The sequence below is a fragment of the Chionomys nivalis genome, chromosome 12, assembly GCF_950005125.1.
Source record: "Chionomys nivalis chromosome 12, mChiNiv1.1, whole genome shotgun sequence".
Lineage (NCBI taxonomy): Eukaryota > Metazoa > Chordata > Mammalia > Rodentia > Cricetidae > Chionomys > Chionomys nivalis.
In genome coordinates, this window is record NC_080097.1 from 1300120 (window position 1) to 1327822 (window position 27703).

General features: G+C 41.6%; 1 protein-coding gene across 9 annotated transcripts in view; it reads left to right on the top strand.

Moving 5' to 3' along the window:
• Window positions 1–23016, top strand: part of LOC130884855 (fibroblast growth factor 14) — a 989760-nt gene extending 966744 nt beyond the window's left edge. For all 9 annotated transcript variants that reach the window (XM_057786110.1, XM_057786112.1, XM_057786113.1 and 6 more), the window contains 14 exons: window positions 384–477; window positions 988–1094; window positions 1241–1315; window positions 1995–2114; window positions 4928–4996; window positions 6105–6253; window positions 6944–7037; window positions 8392–8524; window positions 9178–9293; window positions 12051–12208; window positions 15061–15211; window positions 16536–16685; window positions 18806–18923; window positions 21304–23016. In XM_057786110.1, coding sequence (XP_057642093.1) covers window positions 384–477; window positions 988–1094; window positions 1241–1315; window positions 1995–2114; window positions 4928–4996; window positions 6105–6253; window positions 6944–7037; window positions 8392–8524; window positions 9178–9293; window positions 12051–12208; window positions 15061–15211; window positions 16536–16685; window positions 18806–18923; window positions 21304–21497 — 1728 coding nt within the window. In that variant the 3' untranslated portion in view covers window positions 21498–23016. The remainder of the gene's footprint in view (window positions 1–383; window positions 478–987; window positions 1095–1240; window positions 1316–1994; window positions 2115–4927; window positions 4997–6104; window positions 6254–6943; window positions 7038–8391; window positions 8525–9177; window positions 9294–12050; window positions 12209–15060; window positions 15212–16535; window positions 16686–18805; window positions 18924–21303) is intronic.
• Window positions 23017–27703: the final 4687 nt, after the last annotated feature.

Genomic DNA, 27703 nt, shown 5'->3' on the forward strand with positions numbered 1-27703 from the left:
AATTGCACATATTGGAGTGTTTTTAAAAAAAAATGTGTAAAGGACAAATGGTCTTGTCCAGCAGCAGCACTGCAGACGACCTGGAATTGGCTACTATGAAACCAACCCAGCCCCAGTTTGTTACTATTCTTTCTGGGGAATGTAATTGTGAAGAAAACATTCTGGAAACTTCCTCAAGCCCAAATGTTACAGGTTTTCAATGACACACGCTTGAGGCTGCTGAATGCCCCTGGCATGCACCCATCCCTATCAGGAATGCCTCTCAGTGTGGGTTGCTAGTTCTGACCAAATTTCTCCGACCGCCATGGTTCTTGCAGACTGTCTTTCTGTCAGGTCTCCTCCATGTCCTTTCCTTTCCCTCCACTGTCTCCTTTGTTTCCAAGGGGACGGCTTTGCTGACAGTAGATCAGAGAAGATGGGAAGATCTCAAGAGCAGACTGAAGATCGCACAACCTCTTCATCTCCCACCTCGGCCCGGTATCAAAGATGCTCTGATTTTATTCATGTTGGGCACTAGTGTTCCTGATTCCTTAAGAGCTTCGGATTTAAATTAAAATAATAATCGTGAGGCCACTAGGGGGTTGTGCATAAGTTAATACAGAAACAGACTCCAAACTGCTGATCTCTCCATAAGGCTATTAAAATCAGCCACCTAAAGGCTGAGCTTCAGTGCTCTCTGAATAAGCCTTAATGAAAAAAAAACTGAATTTTTAAATAAAATACATTTGTGCTTGCCTTTTAGAAATATGAGGGAAATGTATTAAGCCAACAGAAATCGAATGATGCGTTTCTCCTTCCAATATGGATGTTACTGTGCACTGTCATTTTAATATCAAGTGCCAGCCATTCCTACAAAGCACTCACAATAGACAGAACTGGAGGGGAAGGCTGTAATGGGTTTGAAGATGAACATTAAAGAATAGAAAAGACAAGGAAGCAAATCTGGCCTGTGTCTAAAGTGCCCTCGCCTACACTTTTCTTTTTCAGATAACGATGGCTTTAGAGCTAAAATGTATGACATAACCCAGCATCCCTTTTTTAAGAGGACAATCGCGTTGCTGGTTCTGGCCCAGTCTGTGTTGCTATCAGTCAAGGTACTGCTTCACCCTGAGACTTTTGGAGTGTGTGATTGCAGCTCTGACCTTTAGTAAATGTAAAATTGTTGTGTGTGCTAAGATGGGGAGCAGAGAGGGAAAAGTCTGCCTGGTGGGTGCTACAGTGACTTGTGCTCTGCTTGCAGTGGGACGTCGAGGATCCTGTGACCGTTCCTTTGGCAACCATGTCAGTTGTCTTCACCTTCATCTTTGTCTTAGAGGTACAGTGATGAGCCTGCTGCTCTGGGGAAAGCTAAGATCAATGAAAAGGAAAACAGTACCCCACCGTGATGGCGTCTACTTCCAGTTCTGTGTTCTCGTTTTTGAAACCTTTAAGGGGTGGATTTCATGGGCATCTATCTCCTTTCTGGCTGTGCTGATTAACTTCAACAAATTTCACTTTATATTTCCAATTTGTCTAATTGCTGAAACATTCCTGCTGATTGTTGTGTCTGAGCATTGGCCTGCCTACTAACAGGGTTTGCATGTTTGGAGCACAGGACACAAGCCACTGTTGATCAGGGATTCAGATTACAGCACAGATGTAAACATACAAGTGGGGCCACTATTATCTAAAGTGTGTTCCCTGTGTCACATCTATTTTCCAGTCAATCTTTTTTGAAAAGCAAGTGAATTATCATTTTCTGTAAACTGGCTGATGTTTCCCAAAATACAGTTTTTCAGTCAAGGTAGAAAAATAGCCTGCAATGAGTACTTAGTCATTAATCCAGGGAACAAATATAGAGAATAGATAAGCAGTCTGCTTGGCTTTTTAAAAAATGTATCTTTGTGACTAACTCTCTTATTAACTATGTCCTTAATTATATATAACATGTCTAACTAATTGATTTAAACATGTCTAAGAACTAGCCTGGTGTCCTTCTTTCTTGCTTTCTCTAGGTTACCATGAAGATCATTGCAATGTCACCAGCTGGCTTCTGGCAGAGCAGAAGAAACAGATATGATCTCTTGGTGACATCTCTTGGTGTCGTGTGGGTGGTGCTTCACTTTGCTCTGCTGGTAGGCACATCTTTGAACTTTATTTTAGCTGATACTTCGGTTTTCCCTAGTCCAGGGCTGTTTCCAGTCACCTCTTGGGCATTGGATCAAATTTCTAAATCTGAGCTTTGCTCATAAAAGCCCCAGGACATGCTTGCAAATTGCATATGCACACACACACACAGGCACACACAAATATGTATATGTGCACACACCTACACTTCCGACATAGGCAAATCCTGGGTCTTCAAAGACCTATGGTGTGCAGATCTAAAGAGCTAGAATCTGAAGACTCAGACCTTGTACTCTGAGACAAAGAAGCATCTGTGCCACCCCAATACAAGCAAGACTAAGACTTATAATGTAACCCTATGTACTCAAGGCACTCTTCTCTCCCAATTTTCTCATACCGATTTTCTGAACCCATCAATATCCATGTCTGGGGTCCAGCCCTCAAATCTACAGCCATTGGAAAACTTGGCTAGTCTACAGTGGTGTTATCCAACGAAAATAAAATATGGTCACTGATGTGATGGTGGCTCACACTGTATGCTCTAAGACAGTGGTTTTCAACGTTCCTAATGCCAAGACCCTTGAATACAGTTTCTCATGCTGTGACTACCAACAATAACATTATTGTTGTTGCTACTTCATAACTGTAATTTTGCCACTTTTATGAGTTATAGTGTAAATATTTTTTGGAGAGAGGTTTGTCAAAGGGGTTGGAACCCACACATTAAAAACCACTGCTCTAAGCATTATAGCAGCATATAAGGCATAAATTATAAGTACTATCTTTTCATTAGTCTTCTACAGGCCCAGTGGTTGGTGTTATCAGAGTCCCACATTCTCCCACCCTCTTTAATATTAGATGACTGACAGAAAGTATCAGTACTCATGGAGTCCATTTGCTTATCAGAAGGATCTTGCTTTAGTTTGGATCTGCTATATTCATAAATATGTTGAGTGGCCTTCTTAAACCAGTGGCTGCCTTTGACATTAGAAGTTGCTTAGGTTCTCAAATACTTGTATCCACCTTCTCAAATAATAAATGGCCTTGGATATAATGATGAGAAGAGTAGTATAGGATGATTAAGAAGAAAGAAATGAGAAAAACAAATATATTCACTGCTCTCATAAACTTCATAGCCTGGAGAGCTAGAGAGACCTTCACCATGTGCTCACAAACCAGGAAAAACCATGGGTATGCTGGGAAAGATGAAGGAAATCCATGTTCCCATGACAACCGTGAGGAGTGGGAAACGCCTATATCAAATAGGACATAGAAGGCATTCCCCCAAAGGACTAGACTCCATCTACAGAACATTTCAGATGCCCTTGGCTAGGATCAAAGGGTGCAGGGACTGGACAAAGGGAGGTGTTGTGGCTGAAGTAGAAGGAGCCACAACATATAATATATCACAAGGTTTGAACAAATGGAAATTTAAGTCTTTTCAGGACTTTGGGGTCCATGTGAAAATCACCCAGTCTTTATCCCAGGGGCTGTGGTTATCATGACTTCTAATGTAAGGACTTAGGGTTTCTATAATAAATAAATAATAAATCCTGAACTAATGTGGAGAGAAGAGGCAGAAAAAGCATGTTATGATTGTGCTTACTTTATCTAGACAAACTTTTGACTAAATGCTACTCACTCTAAATGGAAGAATATGGTAGGCTTCCTAATCTCAAATATCACCCACAGAGGAAATTCTGAGCCACCAAAAAGCTTCCCTGTTCTACTTGACTGCTTTAGTTCTTCCCCTGAGAAAAACCTCTGGTCCGAGAAAAGCAATCATTCTTTGCCGTATTTTGCAGCGGACTGCTGAGAAGGAAGGCACACAAAGTCCCTGTATTCCATCCAACGATGCTCCGTGCCCACATTCCTGTCCATTTACCTCACCAAGGAGCTCAGTGGACCCCCTTCCAGGGACCCATCTGGGACTGTTGTCATTTGGCAAGGCAGCTCCTGGAGAATGCTCATGCTTTGGCATCGGCTGAATGTCACCGCTGTTATGCTGTGGCCAGTAGCATCTTTGTTTCTCAGAAGAAACCTTGTGAATCATAAAGCACAGAGTGATCTCTGGCCCTCAGCATACACTTGAAGAGCAAGCTGATGCAGTTCTCTTGAGCTGGGGGGTAGGGGTACTTTTTCTAAAATGGATCTATTTATAAACAGGGGACTGATCTCAGGAAAAGCTGTCTTCAAGTGTTGCTGTTGTTGGAATTAAGGTCCCATGTAGCCTAGGCTGGTCTTGAAGTCAATATGTAGTCAAGGATGACGTTAAAATTTTGATCCTTCTTCTCCTGCTTCCCAAGTGCTGGGATTATAGACATCACTACTACTCTGGGTAGCATAGGATATTGAGCCCAGGGCCTTGCATGTGTTAGGCAAGACTTCTAAGACCAGCTAAGCTATCTCTCCAATCCCCTCAAGCCTTCTTTTCAACATTTGACCACTCTTTATTATGCCTTTATTTCCTGTCTCATTCAACTTCCTCCCATTGCATGGTTACCCCCTACATTTCCTGCCCTGTCTTCCAAAGGACTGGTCACTGCTTTACGTGAAGAGTTTCAAAATACAGAATTCAGTTAAGCAAAACAAAACCAGAAGTTTCATCTCAGATTTGATTTTAAATCTAATACTTATTCATGAGTTTTTGCAGTGACCTTTTCGGCATCTTTATTTTAGATAAATTTCTTATAGTAATTTTCACATTTTATTAAACTAATTATTTACTAGATTTCACAGAAAGCAAAATGAAAAATGGAACTATAACAAGATCTTTTGTGCAAATTGAAAAAAAAAAGGCTGTCTTCTGTTTAAATTTCAGAATGCATACACCTACATGATGGGAGCCTGTGTGATTGTCTTTCGATTTTTCTCCATCTGTGGAAAGCATGTAAGTCTGTCATGCAGAATCCTTTCAATGGTTCCATAAGCATTGAATCACTGGTGCCAACTGACCTGGTTGTTATGGTCAACAAAGAACTAAACTTCATAAGTCAAGATTAATGATATTAAATATCACATTAAATCAGAAGGCTAATTATCTTAGACTATATTTCCTGTTGTTACTTTTGTTTATCATATTTGCTGAGCAAAATATGAAAGAAAACATGTTAACTCTGAAACCAAAAGTCAATGTCATTCTTAATGTGCCTAAACTTAATGTTTTTTAAATTAACTTTATTGCAGAAAATTTATAATTGATGATGTTTCCATTGTTCTAGAGTCCTTGTTAGCATTTATGCATACCACATACTACCTGTGTTCTCGTTTGTCAAGGGATACTGCTTCTTTTGTCACTAGCATTGTTTCACATATCGATTTCATATATCCATGTAATTACTAGATTTAATCGTTGGTAGTTACTTGACATTAAACAATTATTACATTTAGTTTTTTAGGACGTCTGTGGGTGACAATTTTTTTGGAGCCCATTACCTATGGAGGAATACCTTTCTCAGCCTTGATACATGGAAAGGGGGGCTTGGCTCTGCCTCAAGTGATGTGACAGACATTGTTGACTCCCCATGGGAGACCTCATCCTCTCTGAGGATGGGGAGTAGGGAGAGTTGGAAGAGGGAAGGGAGAGGGAACTGGGGTTGGTATAAAATAAAAAAGCTTGTTTTAAAAAAAATTTTAATTGACTGAAAAAATATTAGCTATAAGTCAAAAATGTGTTGACCTTACAGATGTCTGGGTAGAAAAAGAAGAGGAAGTGAAAGACTAAGAATCTTGTATTGTTAATACAATTAATTTCTCTTGAATGACTGAACTGTTTGAAGTATGAATAACATTTCTCAATGCCAGATGGTTTTTGAATAATATTTAGATTTAATATCTAACAGGAAACAACATTCAAACGATGTACTTGGGAATTGCTACACAGCCAACCTGCCTATAGATTATTCACCAGGTGGCTCCTCCCTACAGCTAGAACTGTGTCTCCCTCCCCCTCTCCTCCTCTCTCCATCTGCCCTGACTGCACCCTTTCTCATCCACAGGTGACATTAAAGATGCTCCTTCTGACCGTGGTTGTCAGCATGTACAAGAGCTTCTTTATCATCGTAGGGATGTTCCTCTTGCTGCTGTGCTATGCCTTTGCTGGGGTTGTTCTGTTTGGTACTGTGAAATACGGAGAGAACATTAACAGGTCAGCATGTATTTGTCTTCCTATTCATTTACCAAGTAAACTTTTTCATAGCGTTGGTGAAAAGGGGTAGTAATCGGTTGGAAAATAAAATAAAGCATACATATTTTAATGACATTTTCAAATTGACAAAGATAAGCATGTTTATTTTAGAATCCTTAGAAAATGCAAAAACAAAGCAAAAAAATTTATAATTCTACCTATTGTTGGGAATAACCACTCCTAATTTCCATGTACTTCTCTGAAATGCTATATCATTTTGTTGGGAATAAAGCAGTTTGGTAGGAAGTTAGAACCTACAAAAACACTCTGTTAGGAGAAAAGCATTTTCAGAAGCTCATCTTCCACATTATGGAAGCATCCGCTGTTGTCATCTTAAAAGTTCTAATATGACAAAACACGTGCAAATGCCTTGCTGGCAGGTGATTTGTTTGGTGAAGTCTGAGTTTTCTTCGATGACCAAGCAAAGGAAGGAATCACTTCTTTGTAGCCAAAGCTCACTCAGTTGATCAAAATGAAAGCCAGTAAACTGGTGATTTTGTGAGAGCTGGTTTGTCAAGAAGCCACACTGCTAGCAAGAGGCTTTAAGCTTTGATAACCATAACCTGGCAACCAAGCTGTTTGGTGGTGACTACCCATATTCTTCATGACGATGACAACTCATGCAATCTCCATTCTGTTTTATTGAATTAGGCATGCCAATTTTTCTTCAGCTGGCAAAGCCATTACTGTATTGTTCCGAATCGTCACAGGGGAAGACTGGAACAAGATTATGCATGATTGTATGGTAAATACCCCCTCATCATTTTCAGTGCCTCAACATAAAGTCACAAGTACATGGCAATGGTATCCTTGTTAGCACAAAGGCCTTGTATTTAATAAGAAAAGAATAATCTGACCACCTAGTCCCTAACTTTGACTTTTTAACACTATAAGATATGAATATAAAGAGCAAAATATCCCAAATATTCACTTAACATAACTTAAGCTATTTTAATAATATTTAGTAATGAGCACTGTTCCTTTGTTCCTATCCTTCATAGCTTAGCAATCAAAACAAGGAAATTTACTTAACACATTCATCAGAGACTCACCAAGTCTCTGTTTTGTCCTGGGCCATAGGCCTTCTGCAGATCCAAAGGTTCCTCAAGGCGAATACGTTATGTAGACTGAGCCACTCTTCCTTTTGGTATCCTCCTTTCTGTCCAATAAGTCTGTATGATCCTCTAACCATGGTGTTAACATTTGTGTCTTCGGGCATGTTTGCCCACACTTTAAACCATAGGTTATCCATTCTTACAGTAATCTGTATTTTTTGTTTGGACATGCATAACAGCTCTAGAGAATTGTAGAGTTAAACTTCTCTCTTTCCCCTCCCTATCACCTCACAGACAACAGTGATGTCCTATAGACATTCAGTAAAGAAGCCTGTGCTGTCCAGACAGGAAACTGCTAGCCATGTATGGCTCAGTATTGAGCCACTGGTGTGACCAGTTGTATCTGAAAAACTCTTTTATATTCCATTTATTTTTGCTTGTTAATTAATACAAATTAAATTTAAATTACTATATGGAGCTAATGACCCTTGTGCTGGTAAATGAGATCTTAAACTGTCGTCAGCATTCAGAGAACAGGGGCATGCCTTTGTTATTAATCTATCTCTAATGCTTGGTGCAAATATAGCACATAGTGGGGCATAGGAAATTTTAAACATGAAAAAATAGAAGCCGAATTTATCAAATCAGGTACAACGCAAGGCAGAATTAAATAAATCCTAAATAGGAGACCCAAAAGAGTATGTGGGAATACAGAGGAAAGAACTAGTCGTTCTGCTTCAGAGAAGCCAGGTCAGTATCACAGAAGGGCTTGTGGGTCCAACGGAATGCATGGCTTTTAATTACTGAATTTCATACATTTCTATAACATCTCATTTTGGTGTCTCAGGATAGGTAATTGGTTCTTACACAACTTTAATGTGAATTTGGTATGTGTATTATACTTATGTACAGATTAATCATGATGGCCTTACATTAACTACATCCCATACTGTCAAGAATAGGTTCATTGAGCACTACAATCAGAAGAAATCTGTGCCCTCCCATTATCTTACTCTCCCCTCCATGTCCTCCACTGCCTCACAGGTTCAGCCTCCATTTTGCACTCCGGATGAATTTACATACTGGGCCACAGACTGTGGCAATTACGCAGGGGCACTGATGTACTTCTGCTCCTTCTATGTCATCATCGCCTACATCATGCTGAATCTGCTTGTAGGTAAGAGATGTTCGTGGAATTATTTTTTCATCTCTTCAAACTCAGGTACTTAGATAATTATGTACAATTTTCGAGTAATTATCCTGGATTGCTTGGGGCGGGAGTTTCATGGCACTAATTATAAATTGTTGCCTCTCAACCCAGGAGCTGAAAAGACCTTTGGAAGGCATAGAAATGGCAGCTGATTGCAGATTCGAGAGTGGTCCTATTTATTATGCTCATTAATTACCAAAGAGCTTTTCCCATGGATTGGGCTGAACACAAATCAGGGAGGGCTACTTTCATAGCCTCATTTATCACTTTTTTTTGTTTTAAAAGATATATTTTGTCCACCCAGCTGTGGGGCCACCCAGACACAATATGACCCTTTAAAATGCCCTGGAACTCTCAAGTAAGAGTAGGAGCCAGCTGGCATGAATGTCTACACAGAGTGCTTTTGAGCCCATAACCCTCATGTTTTGGAAAGGCAAGTACTGAAAAAATAGCTTAGCCCAAGTGAGAGACATGCCAACCTGGAAACTGTACTGAAATCACTTTGAAAAATTGGCTTTATAATGTGAGAGATAATATCTATTAATTATTATAGATGCTTTACTTTTTCTAAAAAAGTGACACATTAGTATATTTGTCTAACATCTGAATTTTTTTCTTAGCCATAATTGTGGAGAATTTCTCCTTATTTTATTCCACTGAAGAGGATCAGCTTTTAAGTTACAATGATCTTCGCCATTTTCAAATCATATGGAACATGGTGGATGATAAGAGAGAGGTAGGAACTGTGGGTCTGGCTCACTTACTCACCAAGCACACGTAGGATCATGGTTTTGATCCCCAACACCAAATAAAACTGGGTACAGTGGTTCATGACTGTGCTCCCAGCATTTGGGAACTGGAAGCAGGAGAATCAGGCGTTGAAGATCTTCCTCGACCTAGGGGTGGGGGAATGGGCTGCTCCATCTCAAAGGGAACAAATGACCTATTTTAAGGGTCTTAGGGTAAGGATTGAGATAGACTAAATCTGGAACTCTCACTGCTGCATTGTGGAAACTTGTCATTGAGTCAGATGAGCATGAGAGGACAGGGAGCAGAACGGCCTTTCCTCGCGTTCTTTCCAGCTGTGAACAGCCTAGTCTTTAGACTAGGTCAGCAAAAGAAGAAAACTGAAGGACATCTGTCCTGGGCTTGAGCAGAAGGAAGAAACTGCAGGTCCAAGAGGGGAAACCTACTACACACTTACCATCCCCTCAACCTTAGGCAGCCATCTAGACGAAACGCAAATATGAGTTACAAGTGATGTCTGAGGTTGTAACTCAGGGGTTGAGTGTTTGCTGCACATGCAAGAAGTCCTGGCTCCAAACCCCAGAACCACCAAAAAATTAATTAGTTGCATGGAGACCTGGTTATTTTGAACTATTTCTAAGTTAGTATGTAAATATCTTAACCAGGGTTTCCAAGAGTTAGCCAAGGCAGAGACAACTTCCTTGTTCTCACCTACCTTCTTTCTTCCCCCCTTTCCCTTTCTCTTCCTCAGTATCCTGCTTGTTCTTCCCTTCTTCTTCTTCTCCTCTTTAACCTCTTTTATCTTTACCTTCTCAAAATCAAGCACATGTCTGGGCACTGAGGTAAAGCAATCCCCAAATGCTAAGCTTCCTGTGCCCACAGAGCTTATGTACTAAAGGGGGACAATCCATCAAGGTGAAATGATGTGGCACAGGTTAGTATCCCTAGCCCAAAATTCAGACTTGAAATTCTTTCTAGTACTAACACAACACCACAAATCAAAGAACTCACACCTGAGTTCACGTGACACCTCACAGTCAAAACCCACGCACACTAATAATATTTTATAAAGTCACTTCCAGGATATGTGTATAAGGCATATGTGAGACATAAATGAATCGCACCTGCAGATGTAGCCATAGTACGTGGGAGGCAGATGCAGGAGAATCAGGAGTTTGACAGCCTTAAGTTAAAGGTCAGCCTAGGACACCCAAGAACTTGTTTTGAAAGATTAAAAACTAAAAATACATGAATGAATTTTATGCTTAGACTTGGATCTTATCCCCAAATCATTCATTCTATAAATGCAAATATTCCAAAGTCTATAAGACCCAAAATGTGAAACACTTCTGGCCCTAACACTTTTGTAGGAGATATTCGACTCCTATGGAGTTCCAGAAGTTAAGACTACATTAAAGCAGGCAGAACATGGATTTAGCTGAGAAGGTCATGAAGGTTTGAGTGAAGAGGTGATGGTTGCGCTCACATCAAGAAATGAGGAAAGGCCGGGCGATGGTGGCGCACGCCTTTAATCCCAGCACTCGGGAGGCAGAGGCAGGCGGATCTCTGTGATTTGAGACCAGCCTGCTCTACAAGAGCTAGTTCCAGGACAGGCTCAAAAGCCACAGAGAAACCCTGTCTCGGAAAAAAAAAAAAAGAAATGAGGAAAGTTCAGCCATGGAAAGACCCATCCTGGGAAGACCAAAACATAGTTCAGGAAGAGTTGAGAGTACAAAGGCAAGGAACTAGCATAGTTGACAGAAGAAAGGGTCAGGAAGACAAGGTGTGGTCATCACCCATGATATGCAAGGCAGGATCTGGCGTCTTCACCCCCACTTTACTTTCTGTCTTCACTAGTCCTCCCTGTCCCCCAACTGGGCTCCAGTGAACTTGTGAACTGTGGAGGACAGGGATACTTGGTCTGGTTCTTTTGTCTCACCGAGATCTGTATTTTCTCTGTAAACATTACCCATAGGAACTTGTTCTCATTTGATATGTTTAGGAAAGACTACATCCCCATTCACACTGACATCCTAATGACTAGGAAGAAGCCGTAGGTCACCAGGCTCATCCAAAGATATAGTCAGAGTTGGTGGATTAGACTGTGTTATATGGGATAGAGTGATAACTTTTAGAGTCCCAGTGTCCAGGTTTATCCCAGATGAGAGCAAAGCTGAAGCCTCATTGTCTTATCTGTAAGTTGCTCTAATCACTGTGAAGACCTACAAAGAAACCTTTCAGTGGAAACAGAATAACAAATGTTAATAAGTCCCTGAGACCCAAATCAAATGAGGAGGGTTGTGTATGGGTGTGCTGCCTACTCTTTGAAAGTATTCATCAAGGTTGCGTGTGCAGAGCTGGATAGACTGCTGAGCATAAGAACTAAAGGCCGGCTAGGGAAAGCTGTATGGGTGTTCCTCACCCTCCCTGGCTCAGAAGTTAGGAAAGCCATTAGACCAGAGCAGCACAAGGCTACTGATCAGTACGTCACATTATATGCCTATCACACATCATTCTGCGCAGCTTTCAAAGAAGCCCATGACTTTCTTCCTGTCTGGGGCTGTTTATGCTGGTGATCCCCCTGACTCTGCCTACTTGATATTTGGGTTATAAGCCTGAGCCACCAGTCTTGGCTCATAGATTCATTTTATTGTCTAGGTTGCCCTGTAAAAACAGATCCCCTCCCAGTGAATTCCTAGAGCCTCCTGATAACTGTCTTTGCTGGCCCTTGTGCTGTCTCACCCAGGGTGTAATCCCCACCTTCCGAGTGAAGTTCCTGTTACGGCTGCTACGTGGGAGGCTGGAAGTGGACCTTGACAAAGACAAGCTCCTGTTTAAGCACATGTGTTATGAGATGGAGAGGCTACACAATGGTGGTGATGTCACCTTTCATGATGTCTTGAGGTATGAAGCTGGTTCTAAAGACCAGTGTCACTGAGTTTGCTGGGGCCAGAAATGAAAGCTATAACAAACTAAGGCCCATGAATTCAGTTACCAAGGATATTTAAAATATGAGTTGCCATGATGCCATGGTGATAAGGAATGAAGTAGTCTTTCTCATTGCCTCGTTATGATCATGTCTGATCAATGCCTCACACAAGGATAGGAAGCCATGGCCTGCCCTCCCAGGAGGAAAGAAAGAGAAGATATGGGGATGAGGGTGTGGTCCTGCAAGAATTAAGTGACTTCCTCAGGGTCACTTGGTTCCTTGACAAAGACGGAGCTGAAATCCATATCTTTTCACTCAGGTGAGTCTGCTAAGAATCTGCCCCACCTGCTCTTTTGTAATTGCTCTGTTGCTTAAAGCACTACATTTTCACGTTTTCTGCACCAGATAGGATAAAGGCTCAAATTCAGCTCTTTCAGTTTCTCTTAGGAGCATCTGTGTCATCTTGCTAGAAACTCTGTGCTCAAGTTCCCACAGCAGAAGTTTATTGCTTATGGTTCCAGAAGCAGGAAACCTGAAGTCATGGGCAGGGTTGGTTCTTTGTGAGGTTATGAGGAAGACTCTGTTCCAACCTTCTGTTAGATCTTCGAGTGGCTTCTTGCAATGTTTAGCTAGCAGTGTGATCTATACTGTAATCTCTGCCTTCACTTTCACACAAGCCATTCTCAGTGTGTGTGTGTGTGTGTGTGTGTGTGTGTGTGTGTGTGTGTAAGTATGTTGGCTGAGGTTTCTGTCCTGCCCAGTTCCTGTAGTTGTTAAGTTCCAAAGAAGTCACACAGAAGTTTATATTAGTTATAAACTGATTGACCTAGTAGCTCAGGCTTCTTATTAACTCTTATAACTTATATTAACCCATAATTCTTGTCTGTGTTAGCCATGTGGTTTGGTACCTTTTTCAGTGAGGCAGTTACATCTTGCTTACTCTGTGTCTCTCTCTCTCTCTGGGTGACAACTGCAGACTTAAACTTCCCTCTTCCCAGAATTCTCATTGCCCGGCATCTACTTCCTGCCTGGTGGCCCTGCCTATACTTTCTGTCTGGCTACTGGCCAATCAGTGTTTATTTAAAATACAAGTGACAGGGTACAGACCATTGTCCCACAGAGTGTGTGTGTGTGTGTCTGTGTGTGTGTCTGTGTGTCTGTGTCTGTGTGTGTCTGTTTTGTAAAGATAACAGTTGTCTTGGATTAAATCCCCAGATACTCTAGTCTGGCCACACCTTAAGTAGGTTTGCAGTGAACTCTACATATAAGGTCACAACTTGAAGCTCTTGATATAAATCTTAAAATATCATTTATGCTCCACAAGTTCTTTCAAATTACAGTGTCATTTGACCTAAACTGCATATTATTTAATGAGTCAATATAGAACTTATGACCCATATCACGAAAACTAATGGAAAGGTCTTTTTTAATATAGCTGATTTCCTTTATAAAATAGCCTGTGAAACATCATTCTAAGAAACCCTTCACAAACTTTCATGCCAGAAGTATCTGTGACACAGAAACTGGTTAAAACATTTGACTGACTGTAGCTATTTTACTAATATTGTACCTGGCATGTTAATTGTTGGGTATTGTCACAAATTTGGGGGTCATTCAGGTAGATAAAACTTACAGCTAAAAAAAAAGAAAAAGGGTCGTACTAGCAAGGGAAAGGCCTGGGAAAAGCTCCCTAAAGTCACAAATTCTGCCTCTTACCATCTTTCATCCATGAATAAGCTAAGGAGCACAGAAAAATACGGGGCACAATTATGTATGAGGAGGAATGACATGCCTCTCAGAATGCTGATCTTTTCTAGTGGTGGCACAGTGTTTTTAGGTTGTCCATGAAGCACCCAGACCCACTGTTGTTATCAATAATTAACATTTGACCTCTCTGGAGCAAAGGAAACCAAGCAAAGTTAACGATGATGATGTTGGCCCTTCATTCTCCACAGAAGTTAAGCAATAATAAAATTTCTGATGAATCTCAAGGACTTAGAAGCATTTTATGAAACACAATGCAGGATTTTCTACACAACGGGGGGACATTTAGCAAAGAAGAGAAGATCAATGACCCACTACTCCTGAAGGTATTGGGCTGTGACTGGAGCTCCGAAGGTGGCCTCAGGTTCACAACAGAGGTTGTATGAAATTCCAGGGTGCTGAAGCTACACAAGTGTACAGTTCTACCAGATAGGTCTGTATTCCCCTTTGGTCAGTCCCTGCTAGGAATTATCTGACTCCCCTCTGCACAAAAATGATAGTTTTACTTACCACTGCATAGACATGTTGAGCCAAGGACTAAATGAGAGTGTTTATTCAGCTATAGCTTTGCATCTTGTGAAATTAATAAGAAAGATGCAGAGAGATAAATAAAATAGAGGGAAGTGGAGTGGGGTATGCATAACTCACAGGCAAGGATATTAACCATCACCAATTACAGCGAATCATGAGGAAGGAGTGGATGGAACCATCTTTCTGCAAAAGGTATTCAAGAGTATGTACTTTATAGCTAGAGCTGCCGGAATCATCTAACATGGGTCTTCCGCAGCATTGGCGCTCAGATACATTCATCGTTCTAAGTATCTTACAGACATTAGCTTGCCAGTTAATGTATTCAAAAATGTAGGTGCCAAGACTATCCTCAGCATTCACACAAGACAAGGGAGACACAGAGGTGACATAACCAGCCCATCACCCAGCTGTGAGTGGCATCAGATGCTACACTGATGAGCTGGAAAGACGTGTCCTCTGCATTTTGAACACCTGAGGCTCTAAACACCAGGTGAATCTGACCAGTGGTGCTGCTGCTGTTCCTGTCTTCTAGCATGCTCTCCTACCGTTCTGTGGACATCAGGAAGAGCCTGCAGCTGGAGGAGCTGCTGGCCAGGGAGCAGCTGGAGTACACCATCGAGGAGGAGGTGGCTAAGCAGACCATTCGCATGTGGCTGAAGAAGTGCTTGAAACGCATCAGGGCTGTGAGTGAACCACAAGCACGGGGGGGGGGGGGGGGGGGGCGCTGGCTTTCCTTTCCCGTTGCTGTGATGAAATACTCTGACAAAAGGAACTTAAAAGAGAAAGCTTATCCTGGCCCACAGGTCAAGGATACAGTCCATTACAGAGGAGGAGGCAGGAGTTTAATCACATGTGTTGTGCAATCACATCTCATCCACAATCAGGAAATGGAGAGAGCAGATAGATGCCAGTGTGCAGCCCATCTTCCACATTTTATAAAGTCCAGGACCCGTTGCTCATAGAATGGTTCCACTTACAATTATGATAAATCTTCCCATACCAATAATCAAGATAATCCCCCACAAGCATGCCCAGAGACCCATCTCTCAAGTGATTCTGGATTCTGTCCAGTTGACAATTAATACCATGACACACACTCACATTCAGAGAAAGTGGAGCGAAAGAGAAGAAAGTCCTCAATACAACCTTTCAGCAACACAACCCTTCAGCGTCTAGCCTGATACCCTTTAAAACACATCATCTTCATCCACTCAGGGTGTCTGATGCTGCTACAGCTTTAACGCTACTCCAGTTTCTGCCTCATTCCCCTCAGCAGGCTCCACCAAACGTTTCAATTGAATCAAAGCTGTATAACACGGAGGTTTAAAAAGCAATTTATTGATATTCAAATATTTATGATCTCCATTTATTAAACTCAACCATATGAAATTCCAAAAATATCTACTGAGATGGAATTTACAAAACTACTTTTAAATTGCTGCAAAAAGTTCCAACATATGGTTTATCACGTTGTTCAGTCTCTAAAGACCACCTCTCGTGGAATTTTAATGATGTGCCTGCTGCCTCCTAAACCATAAGTTTGTGTGAGACTCTCACATATTAATGAATATATACTCCATTAGCATATACTGTATTTCCAGTGAGGGCTTCCGTTGGGCAATTAATGTTTATGGGCACTTTTGACTTATGCTTCACATACAGAGAAGAAAGGCAAACCAATCAGTAAACACTTCCTGCAACGCAATTAACGTTATGTAAGATTTGTTTGATCCTGCCCTTCGGAATAACATCCACTACAGAAACATACATTTCTGTTAGAGGAAAAAAAATCCCCAAGGAAAATAAGCACTCAAGTACATTTTCCTAGAGCAAGGCCAGCTGCCCACTGCTACCCAATCACAACAAAGCTGCCATAGCTCTTCTGGTCCCATGGATTACAGCAAACCCACAGGTCTTCAGAGAGGGAAGAAAAAACTGACTTGGTAGGAATGGGGCACAGAAGCGGGGCACCTTTCCTCCTTACGCAAGCGCAGCATCTTCCTACAGAAACAGCAGCAGTCATGTAGCATCATCCACAGCCTGAGGGAGAGCCAGCAGCAGGAGCTGAGCCGCTTCCTGAACCCTCCCAGCATCGAGACCACCCAGCCAAGTGAGGACACTAACGCCAACAGCCAGGACCAGAATACGCAACCTGAGGTAAGATCCAAGGACGCTCTGTGGGAGTTGATCCTGACCACAAGCATTTCAAACAAAATGACAGTATTTTTCTTTTCAGGTGATTGTTTTTGCAAAAGAACAAAAGCTAATAAGAACAAGTACATCCATGGGTTTTTATTTTTATCACTTAGAATTCAGTTGAGATTTTTTGATAAAATTGTGGTTTGTGTGGTGTGTTAATCAACTTTCTGTTACTAAACAAAATACCTGAGATAATCAACTTAGAAGCAGGGAAGGTTTAGTTGGTTCTCAGTTTGGAATATTTCAGTCCAAGGGTGGTTGACTCACTATACAGTGTTACAGTTGTACGTCATGATGAGAATGTGTGGGAAAGCATGGTGTCCAGTGAGCAAGAGAGATAGAAAGGGGATGGGACTCCAAAATCCTCTTCAAGGACAGCCCTCTCTTGACCCTCATAATAACCAACCTCCTCCCGCTAGGCTCCACCTCCCAAACATTTTACCACCTCCTATTAGTATCTTCTTTTTTCCATCCTTCTTTTTATTGATTTTTATTGAGCTCCACATTTTTCTCTGCTCCCCTCTTATTAGTATCTTAGGCTGAAGACCAAGCCTTAAACTTATGGGCCGTTCAAGATCCAATCTACACAATACGAATACTAAAAACTGTTAACATCCTGAGTGTTGTTTGCTTGCTTCTTTTGTCTAAAAGATTATCATATTAGCTAAACCTGGGCATACACACGTGTGCTTTAAAAGACTGTGATTTACATGAAGCCTTGCCATAAATATTTTCTTCTCAGCACATTGTGTAGATTTTCAGTAAAGCTAGCAAAATGCATGCACTTAGCTTTCAACCCTCTTCAATAATAAAATGCACTTGGGAATTTATTCTTTCTTATTTGGGCAACAGAGGAGCATATAGAATTAAGAAAAACATTTGGGTAGCTTCTATCTATTAAAACTGGGCTAGTTTCATTTTCAAAGTTATTCAAAAACAGTAGCAACAACAACAAAAACCAGAATTACCAGCATCTGGGAGAGCTCTGTGCTATGAGAAGCAGTTGGCAAGGAGGCCCCACCCCTTTATGCGGCTGCAATGATTTGATGCTAATTACATGGGGTCCATCTAGCACACTGTGCAGTGCCTCCAGTTTTGCTGAGCTCATGATGCAGAGCAGCACAGTCAGGGGTGACAGACAAATTGAAGCACAAGGCTCCATGGTCCAGCAGAGGCTCCAGATGGCTCTGTTATGTCCTGGTACAGTTTTACGTGAGTTTCACGACTCTCTACAAGAAACCAGGAATCACTTGCCTTCTTCCTTCTCCACAGACTCTATGGGAACAGTCAACAAAAGAGGTTAAACAAAATTCACAGTTGGCAATACTTTATGAGGAGCAGCCAAATCAGGTTGAGACAAGACCAATGATAGAGAGGAAGTAAAGATATCAGAGCTCTCAAAAGTTAGCCCAAAAGTCAAGGATGCAGGGAGAGTGTTTAAAGGTTTAAAGTAGTGTGAAAATCAAGACAGTGTGTGTGGCGGGGGTCCTGGAGAGACAACTGCTCTTCCAGAGGACCAAGGACAGTTCTCTGCACCCACATCCGACAGCTCACAACCAACCAAAGCTCTAGCTCCAGGGCATCCAATGGCCTCTTCTGGCCCCTGTGGGTATCTGTGCATGTGTGGCATACACTTTTGTAGATAAACACACACAGAGAAATAAAGTAAATCTCCAAAAAGAAGATGACAATGGTTAGGAAAGACCAAAGTGCCCAGTGAGCTATGGATGGAGACAAAGTGCCAAGGAGTCCTTAGCATCAGGAATCCTCAGTTTGGGCTTCCCTAGGGCTATCAAGTTGACAGTGAAGATAACTATCACATGCAGTCTTCAATAGTCTCTGACAGGTTTCAAAATAACTAGAAAAGTCACAAGGTTGTAAACACACAGAAATGGTCGACATTTGAGGAGCCAGATGTGGGGATTATCCTGATTTCATCACTGTATGCTACAAACTTTTGATAAAAACCATTCTGTACCCCAAAAGCACTACAGATATTTGTGACAAATTAAGTATGTGGTTTTTTTTTATTTTTTTAAGTGAAAGACCCACAGCTGACTCACTCTTCTCCCATGCAGACAAGCAGTCAGCAGCAGCTCCTGAGCCCCACTCTATCAGACAGAGGAGGCAGTCGACAGGATGCGGCAGATCCTGGGAAACCCCAAAGGAAGTTTGGACAATGGCGTCTGCCCTCAGGTAGGTACATCACTCATCTCTCTACCCATTTCGGGTATTTAAGAAGCATTTGCTCTTTTTTTAAATTTTGGGTCTTAGAATTTATTTAATATGCAAATTAGCCCACCTTCTGTTACCATAATGTACATGGGAGAAAATCCACTTAAAAAGAAGAGAGGTTTATTGGCTCGCTTTGTTGGAGGTTTCAGTCCACGGTCAGTTGATCTATTGCTATTGAGCCTATAATAATGCTGCAAAGCATAGTGGGAATATATGACGAGGAAGTTGCTCACCTTATCACAACCAGGACAAAGAGAAAAACGAAAAGATTGATGTCCCACATTCTTCTTCAAGGGCATGACCCCAGTTACCCAAAACCTACTAGGTACCACCTTTTAAAAATTCTACCACTGCCCGATACCACAAACTGGGGCCAAGCCTCCAACACCCAGGGCCTCTGGGGACATTTCAGACCCAAACAGTGTGTGTGTTTGATTATCATAGACAATGAAACAATGAAATGGATACCCTCATCAGTAACATTCTCCTCAAAGCAACTTCTCTAAACATAACTATATCAGCCCTCATTTTCAGCTGCCGTTGCTGAGAAGACGGCACCTGTTAACAAAATAAGATGTTACAGCCAAGATCCAGAAGTTTCCAAGGGCTTCCTGGATACAGTCAAGGCATCTCAAATATGGGCAAAACTTATCTAAGAAGGAATGGGAAGATATGATCTTCAGAAAATGCCATGGAGTTCTCAGGAAAGGCCCAGCTCCCACTTTATCCCTACACATGCTGTGTGTCTGAGCTGATCACTCACCCTGATGTGAGCGTCTTTATCTCAACGACATGAGTAATGATGACAGACCTCCATGTGGCACTGGCCGCTGTGTGCCAGTCACCACTCCCAGGTCATTACTAGGTCATTCAATCCTCACAGTTCTATTATTTCCCATATATTGCTGATTTAGTAAGAGTTTTCTCCTGAAGAAATGTGAGGTACAAGGAAGCCAGGATGATCTCATGAAGGGACACACAGGAATAAGAGAGGAGCAATTCTGCACATACCCAAGTCTCCTCCCTATCAAGATCTAGGCCTATAGTGAAATAGGGCTTCATTCTCTCCTTTCACCATGCTCAGCTTCAACCCCAGCCAAGTGAGAATGGGTGACCCTGAAACCTCTGCCACATGTCTGTTCACAAAGCAGATGGCAATACAGTTTACATTCTGAAGCTAGAAGTGTGCCGTGGTTCTTAAAGCCACCAGTAAGGAAGGTCCTGATGAGGGATCAGAGAGGTTATAACTTGTCTTGTTTAAGCAAAGGTAGGAGTGATGAGAAGCAAGATTGAGTAGGTGCAGGGGCCACAATGTGAAAATCCCTAAAGGACAGATGGACAGTTTCATTTCCATACTATAAGCAGTTAGAAGAGAGACATTAACGAATTCTGAGCAAGAGATGTCATTTTCAACCTATGCTTTAGAAAGACTAAAGTGGCAACACAGCCAAGAGTTCATTTGCCTCTGTCAGGGACTGGCAGTGACCTGGAGGCAGGTGACAGGATACAGAACATCACAGCAGTCTCGACACAGTGATAAGAGCGTGGTCCACACGGCTAGTCCAACACTACAGGACAGATATGAGAGATGGGGAGAATGTCCTCCTTGGTATTCACTTAAGTGGGTGACAGATGACAGAGGAATGTGGTCAGATTATCAACAGTAGTGCTTATCTATGTAGCCTCAATGTGGAAAATGAAGGTAACCACTGAGACAAGCTACTAGGGGCATACAAAGTCGGAGGGGGCAAAGACAAAAGCAAAGGGCATTTTAAGGAGGCACCAAGTACCACACTGTGCACTTTGTCATCTCAATGCCCCATCTTCAGTCTCCCGGCACTACAGAGAGCACGTTTGCCTTCTCTTCATTTACAGTGGACACAGATTAGGTTCAGAGACATGTACGTGACAGTGACTTCTTCTCTGCAGATTACTCAGGGGACACAAGGCCAAGGCAACGGAAAGCCAAAGCCACTTCCACTTTCCACACCTGTCGCCATGCCATCTCTCCTTTTGAAATACTACACTATCACTCTTTTCTTTGTGTCCCTAATGAACACACTTTAACACTTCTATTTTACACCAGTTGGAGGTGTTTGCAGTCTACCTTCTTTAAAGTAAAGGAGCCAGCAGCATGTTTTCCCGAGAGTTCTTATTAGCTGACTATGAGCATAAGTTTATTGGAAAGAATCAAACACTGGAAGGGTTCCGTACTTCACATCGGGAGACAGGAACTGGGAGCCAAATGCACCGTGCTCAGAGTATCAAGGTTTTTCCAGGAATGGTTAAAGCATGCTGAAACAGCAACTAGTGGATAACGGGACTCCTCTTAATTCCACAGCTCCCAAACCAATAAGCCATTCGGTGTCTTCGGTTAACCTACGGTTTGGAGGAAGGACAGCCATGAAGTCGGTGGTGTGCAAGATGAACCCCATGCCAGACACAGCTTCCTGTGGCTCCGAGGTTAAGAAGTGGTGGACCAGACAGCTGACCGTGGAGAGTGACGAGAGCGGAGATGACCTCCTGGATATTTAGCCGGCAACCAAGACAAAGGAAATCACAGGGTGAAAACTGTTACTTCATACTTTCCTTCATCATTCAAAAAGCAATCTGTAATTGCTATAAGCTGAATTTCACCTTGGTAGGGATTTTCTAAATCAATTTGTGTCCATTTGTAAAGATGGCCTATCCAAGCAGTATGGGCTGTGGATTACTGTCATGTATTATAGAAAATTTGGGGCTGGAGATATAGGTCAGTGAAAGATCATTTGCCCTGTGTTTGAATCACAGAAACACAAGAAAATATATGTATATAATGGCAATGTTGTTAATATTAGAAACTGCATCAGTAGCAGCTATATCACAAACATTTCATGTATTCTTTCTGTGTAAGCTAAGATGTATTCATCTGCACTCTGTATGTTATGACTACTCCTCCCAAAGAGACCCACAGTCATAGTACAGGTATTATAGTCTAGTTCACTTTTCCCCCATTTCCAATAGAAATACTTCTCTTGGGAGAAATTTTTATCGTTGATCTGAAAATGTCAGCACTGAGCTCATGCTAAAATGATAGCAGCTTCAAAACCACAGATTCGGAATTTTAAAAGCGTATTCTTTTTCTCATGTTATTTTTAAAAATGTGCATGAGCTGTTCATAAATAAAAGCAATTTGATTTCTGTCTCTGAGTACTCTAATGACAGAGTTGCCTGCTTCCAAGAAAGTTGTGTGTACAGGTCCCAGGTAAAGGAATCAGCTCCAGATGCTAATCGGTGTAAAGCAAATCAGTAGGTGGATTATGCCAGGGCCATGAGGAGAAAAAAAAATACTTCGAAATCTTAAAAAATCCTTTGAATAGCTGATTTTAGAAAACAGAATGAAAGTGTTAGACTCAACTTAGGTAAAAGGCTTGCATTTGAGAGGTTATGAACTTTATGGCTTATCCTTGCTGTGGGCATTTTGCTATGAATCAACAGGGACATTGTGGGTTGGCTCTAATACACAATTGCAATGCTAGATTCAAAATGGTAGTAGATTCCCTGCTACCATAATTACATATGGAAATAATAGAAAGGTGAAAAAAAAAAACAAAAATCTCACTCTGAACCCAGTTTGGGAGTAGCACAACGTAATTGTGTTTTTCCCACATGTCAATGGTACATGTCCTCAGGAAAAATTAGAAACACAGAATGATTTAGAAGCACTGGTGGATCCTAGCATGGGCAGGGTCCTGAGTTGTCACTGCCAATTTCAGATTTAATATTCAGATTATTGTAAGAGGTTGAGTATGGAAAAATTCTCTGACTCCTGGGTTGCTTTTATGATATCCCTTTCTCTATTTAACATTCTTCAAATAGCCAAATGTCATGTTTTTTTTCTACATAAAATAGGTGGCATTCTATGATCATCTATTGCTTATATGGTTACCTGTGTCTCTTAGATAATAGGCAATTCAAGATTGTGTAGCTGGGGGGATTTTTATTTGGTTATATGTTCATTTGAAATTTGAGTTTTGTATATAAAAGCAAAATAAATATTGGACTTGTAAAAGAATTTACTATGACCTGGTTGTCATTTTTAAATACTTTCCTTGCACATGTATGGGATGGTGCTCTCTGTAACTGGGATTTTGCCAACCCTATATGGAATATTCAATCCACACTAGGTTGGCAAAAACTCTGTCCCTGGTAATCATTTAGGGGAAATTCTCAAAGCCAGAATGTTCCTTTTAAGGTCGTGCTGACAAGGCTGGGTAAGCATCACATGCCTTCCCAAACCATCATGAGGCAGAGAAGCCAATCGTGGCCAGAGCATGGGTAGGCATTCGTGCTGAAAGAAGGAAATAAATGATTTATTTTGGCTCATTACATTGAGTAATGGAGTTTCACTGCCACTAAACACTGGGCCCTTCCTGGAAAGTCTGGAATTAACACTTGGGAAAAGCAGCAGCACCACTCATTCTGTAGTGTGTTGTAGGAGACCATTTGTTTGTTTCCTGGCTGCCCAGAAACCAAAATAATCACACTGAAACTATATTAATTAAATAACTGCTTAGCTCATTAGCTCTAGCTTCTTATTGGTTAACTCTTACACATTAATTTAGCCCATTTTTGTGAATCTGTGTATTACCATGTGGCTATGGCTTACTGGCTAAAGTTTAGGTGTCTGTCTCCAGCAGGGATAGATGGCTTCTCTCTGACCCTGCCTCCTTTCTCCCAGCATTCAGTTTAGTTTTCCCTGCTTAGCTCTGTTCCCCTATATTTCTGCTATAGGCCCAAAGCAGTTCCTTTATTAACCAATAATATTCACAGCATACAGAGGGGAATTCCATATCAGTAGTGAAGCAAAGATAGAACAGAAGCGATGCCTTCAAAGCTGTGGAACCCCTACGTTTAGTTAAGTCAGCACATCCTCCTGTGGCTGAAGCATGTGACTTACCTGAAGCAGACAGAGGACAGGTCAGTAACAATAGGTACTACCTCTTTTAGGTTTTACTCAATGGGATATGCAGGTGCAGTTTGGGTGATACAGATGGGAAACTAGGGCCACCCATGTCTCCTGATCCTCAGTGAACCACTCACAGTGACAAACCTGTCATCTATCACCCACTGCCTTTAATTAAAGGAGCTGTCAGGTCCAAGGACATGGGAACTCTTGAGGGGTGCAATACTTTAAGCAGAAACCCTGAGAGAGAACACACCACACAGACACTGACCATATGGCAACTCAAAGGGGCTCAATGGGGATAGGGTGGGACAGAAAAGCTGTGTGATGACATTCAGATATTCCTAGTGGTGTTTCCAGACCAATACCCTCGATCAGTGGCCCTCTGTTATACCCCGAGATGGTGAATACGATAAGGGTCCATTAGAAGGAAAGTGACTATTAAAAAGCCTTGCATACCTGTGGTTTCTAAGCCAAACATTCCTGCCTATGTTTCGTTGTTGGGTATGGCTAACTAGAGACTAGGGGGTTCAATATCTTATGTGTTAGTGGCAGTCTTTCTCACAAAGATATTCAATGCATCCTACAATTTGAACTAAGCAAAACAACATATCACTAGTTGAAGTTTGGGTGAAGATAAGGAGAACCCTTTTCTTATCTACTATTAAGAGCTGGAGTTTCCCATCAAAAACAAAAAACAAAACAAAAAAAAAAAAAAAAAAAAAAAAACAAGGTTGAAGTCCAAGCCTTTGGCATCTGTGAGATCTCTTTAAGAAGCACAGAGTTTACAGAGGTAATTAGTTGGACATCATACTTGAGTAGGGCACCTTAATTTAGTAAGACTGGTTTCCTTTCAAAAAGAAATATACAGGGAGCAAAATGTGCTATGAAGACAAGGACATACAAGGAAGGGGGATGTATAAATATGGAGGCAGAGGCTGGAGGTATGCTGCCATCGGCCAAGAAATACTTGAACTTGAAGTCACAAGAAACTGTACAAGTTAAGAAAGGCTGCTCCTAAATAGGCTTCTCAAGGAGCCTAACCTGCTACCACCTTGCATTTTCAACTTGTAGACAGCAGAATTTAAGAGCCAACTTCTGCTGTTTGCAGTCACCTAGGTTCTAATGCTTCATGACTGTTGACCTAGAATGTTAATACACAGCCCCAAACTCACCTCAGCCCCCAAAGATTGCCCACATTATTCTAGTGTGCAAGAAATCCAGTTTTGAAAATACCAGTGTAGATCAAAGATTTGTTATTGTTCATTGAGATATTTTTCAGGGTCTAATATAACCCATAATGGCCTTAAAGTTTGCACGTAGCAGAGGATGACCTTAAACTCCTGATCTTCCTGCCTTCACCTCTCAAATGCTAGAATTGCACACTTGTGTTACCCGGCCCAACCAAAGACCATGAGTCTTGGAGTGTGACTGACTTTTCGACCCCCACTGGTTCCCCTCTATGGAATCTTAGGTGAATTTCAGACCCACTCTAAGCTGCAACTTAATCGTTTGCCTTTTTTTTTTTTTTTTTTTTTTTTTTTTTTTTTTTTTTTTTTAGCAGTAGAAAAAATCCTTCAGTTCATTTTCTTAAGGGGATGACAATTCTGTTAGAAAGACTGAGTCTGGGCTGACTTAAAGGATCCTCGGAATCATTAGCCAACTACTTCTCCCTCCCAAGATCCTCAGTGGGTCAATAATTCATTTCCCCAGCTAAGACTACTGTCAGGTTTAGTAACTACCTCAGGCTGAGAATGGATTTGGAGGAGCACTCTTCTCTTTCATGCAGTTTAAACCCAAAGAGAGAACTTCTATAAAACGATTCTCTGGCCCCAGTCTTCTGCAGGGTGACTCTGAGCAAAGAGGCAGATTTTAGAAAGGGAAGTGTCCTGAAACCTTAGCATTCAATTTACTGTGTGAGCCTTTCAAGTCCACACTAGAAAATCCAAGTAGCAAAACACCTGAGCTTACCTCTCCAGGAGGAACAAAGATGCAAATGACAAGTTGGATGTTACATCAACCAAGTGATGGCTTCTGCTAGCATACAGCTGCCAAAGCCATCTCACTTTCCCCATAGCCTTACCTCTCAGCTGGGCTGGGCTAGAGAATGCTCAGGGTCCTTCTGGTATGGAGAGGCCACTAGACACACATGGATTCAGGTTTTGTGCTTACTTTATTCGTGGCTCTTTGCTCAAGCTGGGAAGTGTCCTAATGAGTGATGTGCCAAGATTCCATGTCATAGAGGCTATATGAGGGTTGGAAAGGAGAACACTAAAGAACCAATGGCAAGTTATTTCTAACTCTGGCAGTCTTCTCTTGCATGGGTCATCTTTCTCACTCCTTCATAACTGAGGTTACCATATGGAGAACTGTATTAAAGGGTTGCAGCATTAGGAAGGCTGAGAACCACCAGTCTAAGGTATTTTTTTTAGACAATTGCCAATAGGATTATTTTCCTGATTTCCTTCTCAAAATGTTTGTTACTGGTATATATGAGGGCTATTGCTTTGTATACGTTAATCCTTTACGCTCTTACAGCCTTCTGTTGACTGAGAAACACTGACAATGACTGCCATCTACTTCACTCAAAGTCTACTTATTTAAAATATAGTCATATCTAAAAATACATTCATATTAGCCTGTAGTGCATGAGGAGTAACTAAGTTACACAATCTAGATGAGTTGATACAAAATTAACAAACACAGTGGCTATCATGTTATGCCCAATAGTTGATGATTAGTGCAAATTTTGATAAAAACATTCCTAAGCCTTTTTTTCCAACTGTCTTTTTCCTTTCTCTCAAGAAAGAAATAAAGAATGCTAGTTTTCCTCTCTTCAGGGAAGAAAGAAAAACAAATCAAAAAAGAAAGGAGTTGTCCTGCCTGCTGTGTGTGTGGTGTGGTGTGTGCTTTGTTTAATGTGTTTGTTGTCAAGGCTTCCAGTGGCTTTGAGAGATGTATCACCTCCATCAAGCTACAGTCTTAACCTTTTCAGTCACATTGACTTCAAAAAAACATTAACACAGTCATCCCAGCTTGCATCAAACTCAAGGCACTGTCTTCTATTTTACAGCCTGCAAGTCTAGACACACTGAAACTATAACACAAAACAATCAACTCAGGAGGACCAGACTGGTAGTGGATTCATATCATATTTCCTGCATGGCAAGGAAAGCTGTCACATGGACGCCAGTCCTCTTCTCTGATGCAAGAAATGTTCCTTGGTGGCTTTCCTAGGTGCAGAGGCGAGAACCCATCTCAGTACCTGTTTGGGCCAAAAGATGTATATACAGGAAGAGTCTTGGTACTTGAGTCCCTTGATGTCGCCCATGGAGTTTGCAGATTTACTGAAGTACCTTGGGGACTCACTGTGAAATGTATTGGCCTCTTCCCACAAAGTGTCTCTTCCTGGCCTTTGCTGGGAGCACCCACCACTTTGCAAAAAAGGGAAAACTTCCTTTGTCGCCATGATAGATGCTCGTCCTTCCTGTAGCCATCACTTGCTGCCATGAATGCATCACTTCTCATTTCTACCAGGTTTCTATTAACACCAAACGCTTTGTATTCTATTTTCTTTCCCTGTTGGTTTTTTCTCAAGGCACTGGAAAGATGCCTGCTCCAGACCAGGTCAAAAGATAATTGGGAAATTTGTAAAGTCCTAATGAGTATGCCTGAAGGGTTTTGCTGCGTTCTCTTTTCCGATAGCCACCGCTCAACACCATGTCACACCAGCAGCCCTGATTCCCCTATCCAGGGGTTTCCCAGCCCAGGCAGGGTCTCTGTTTTCCTTCTGCAA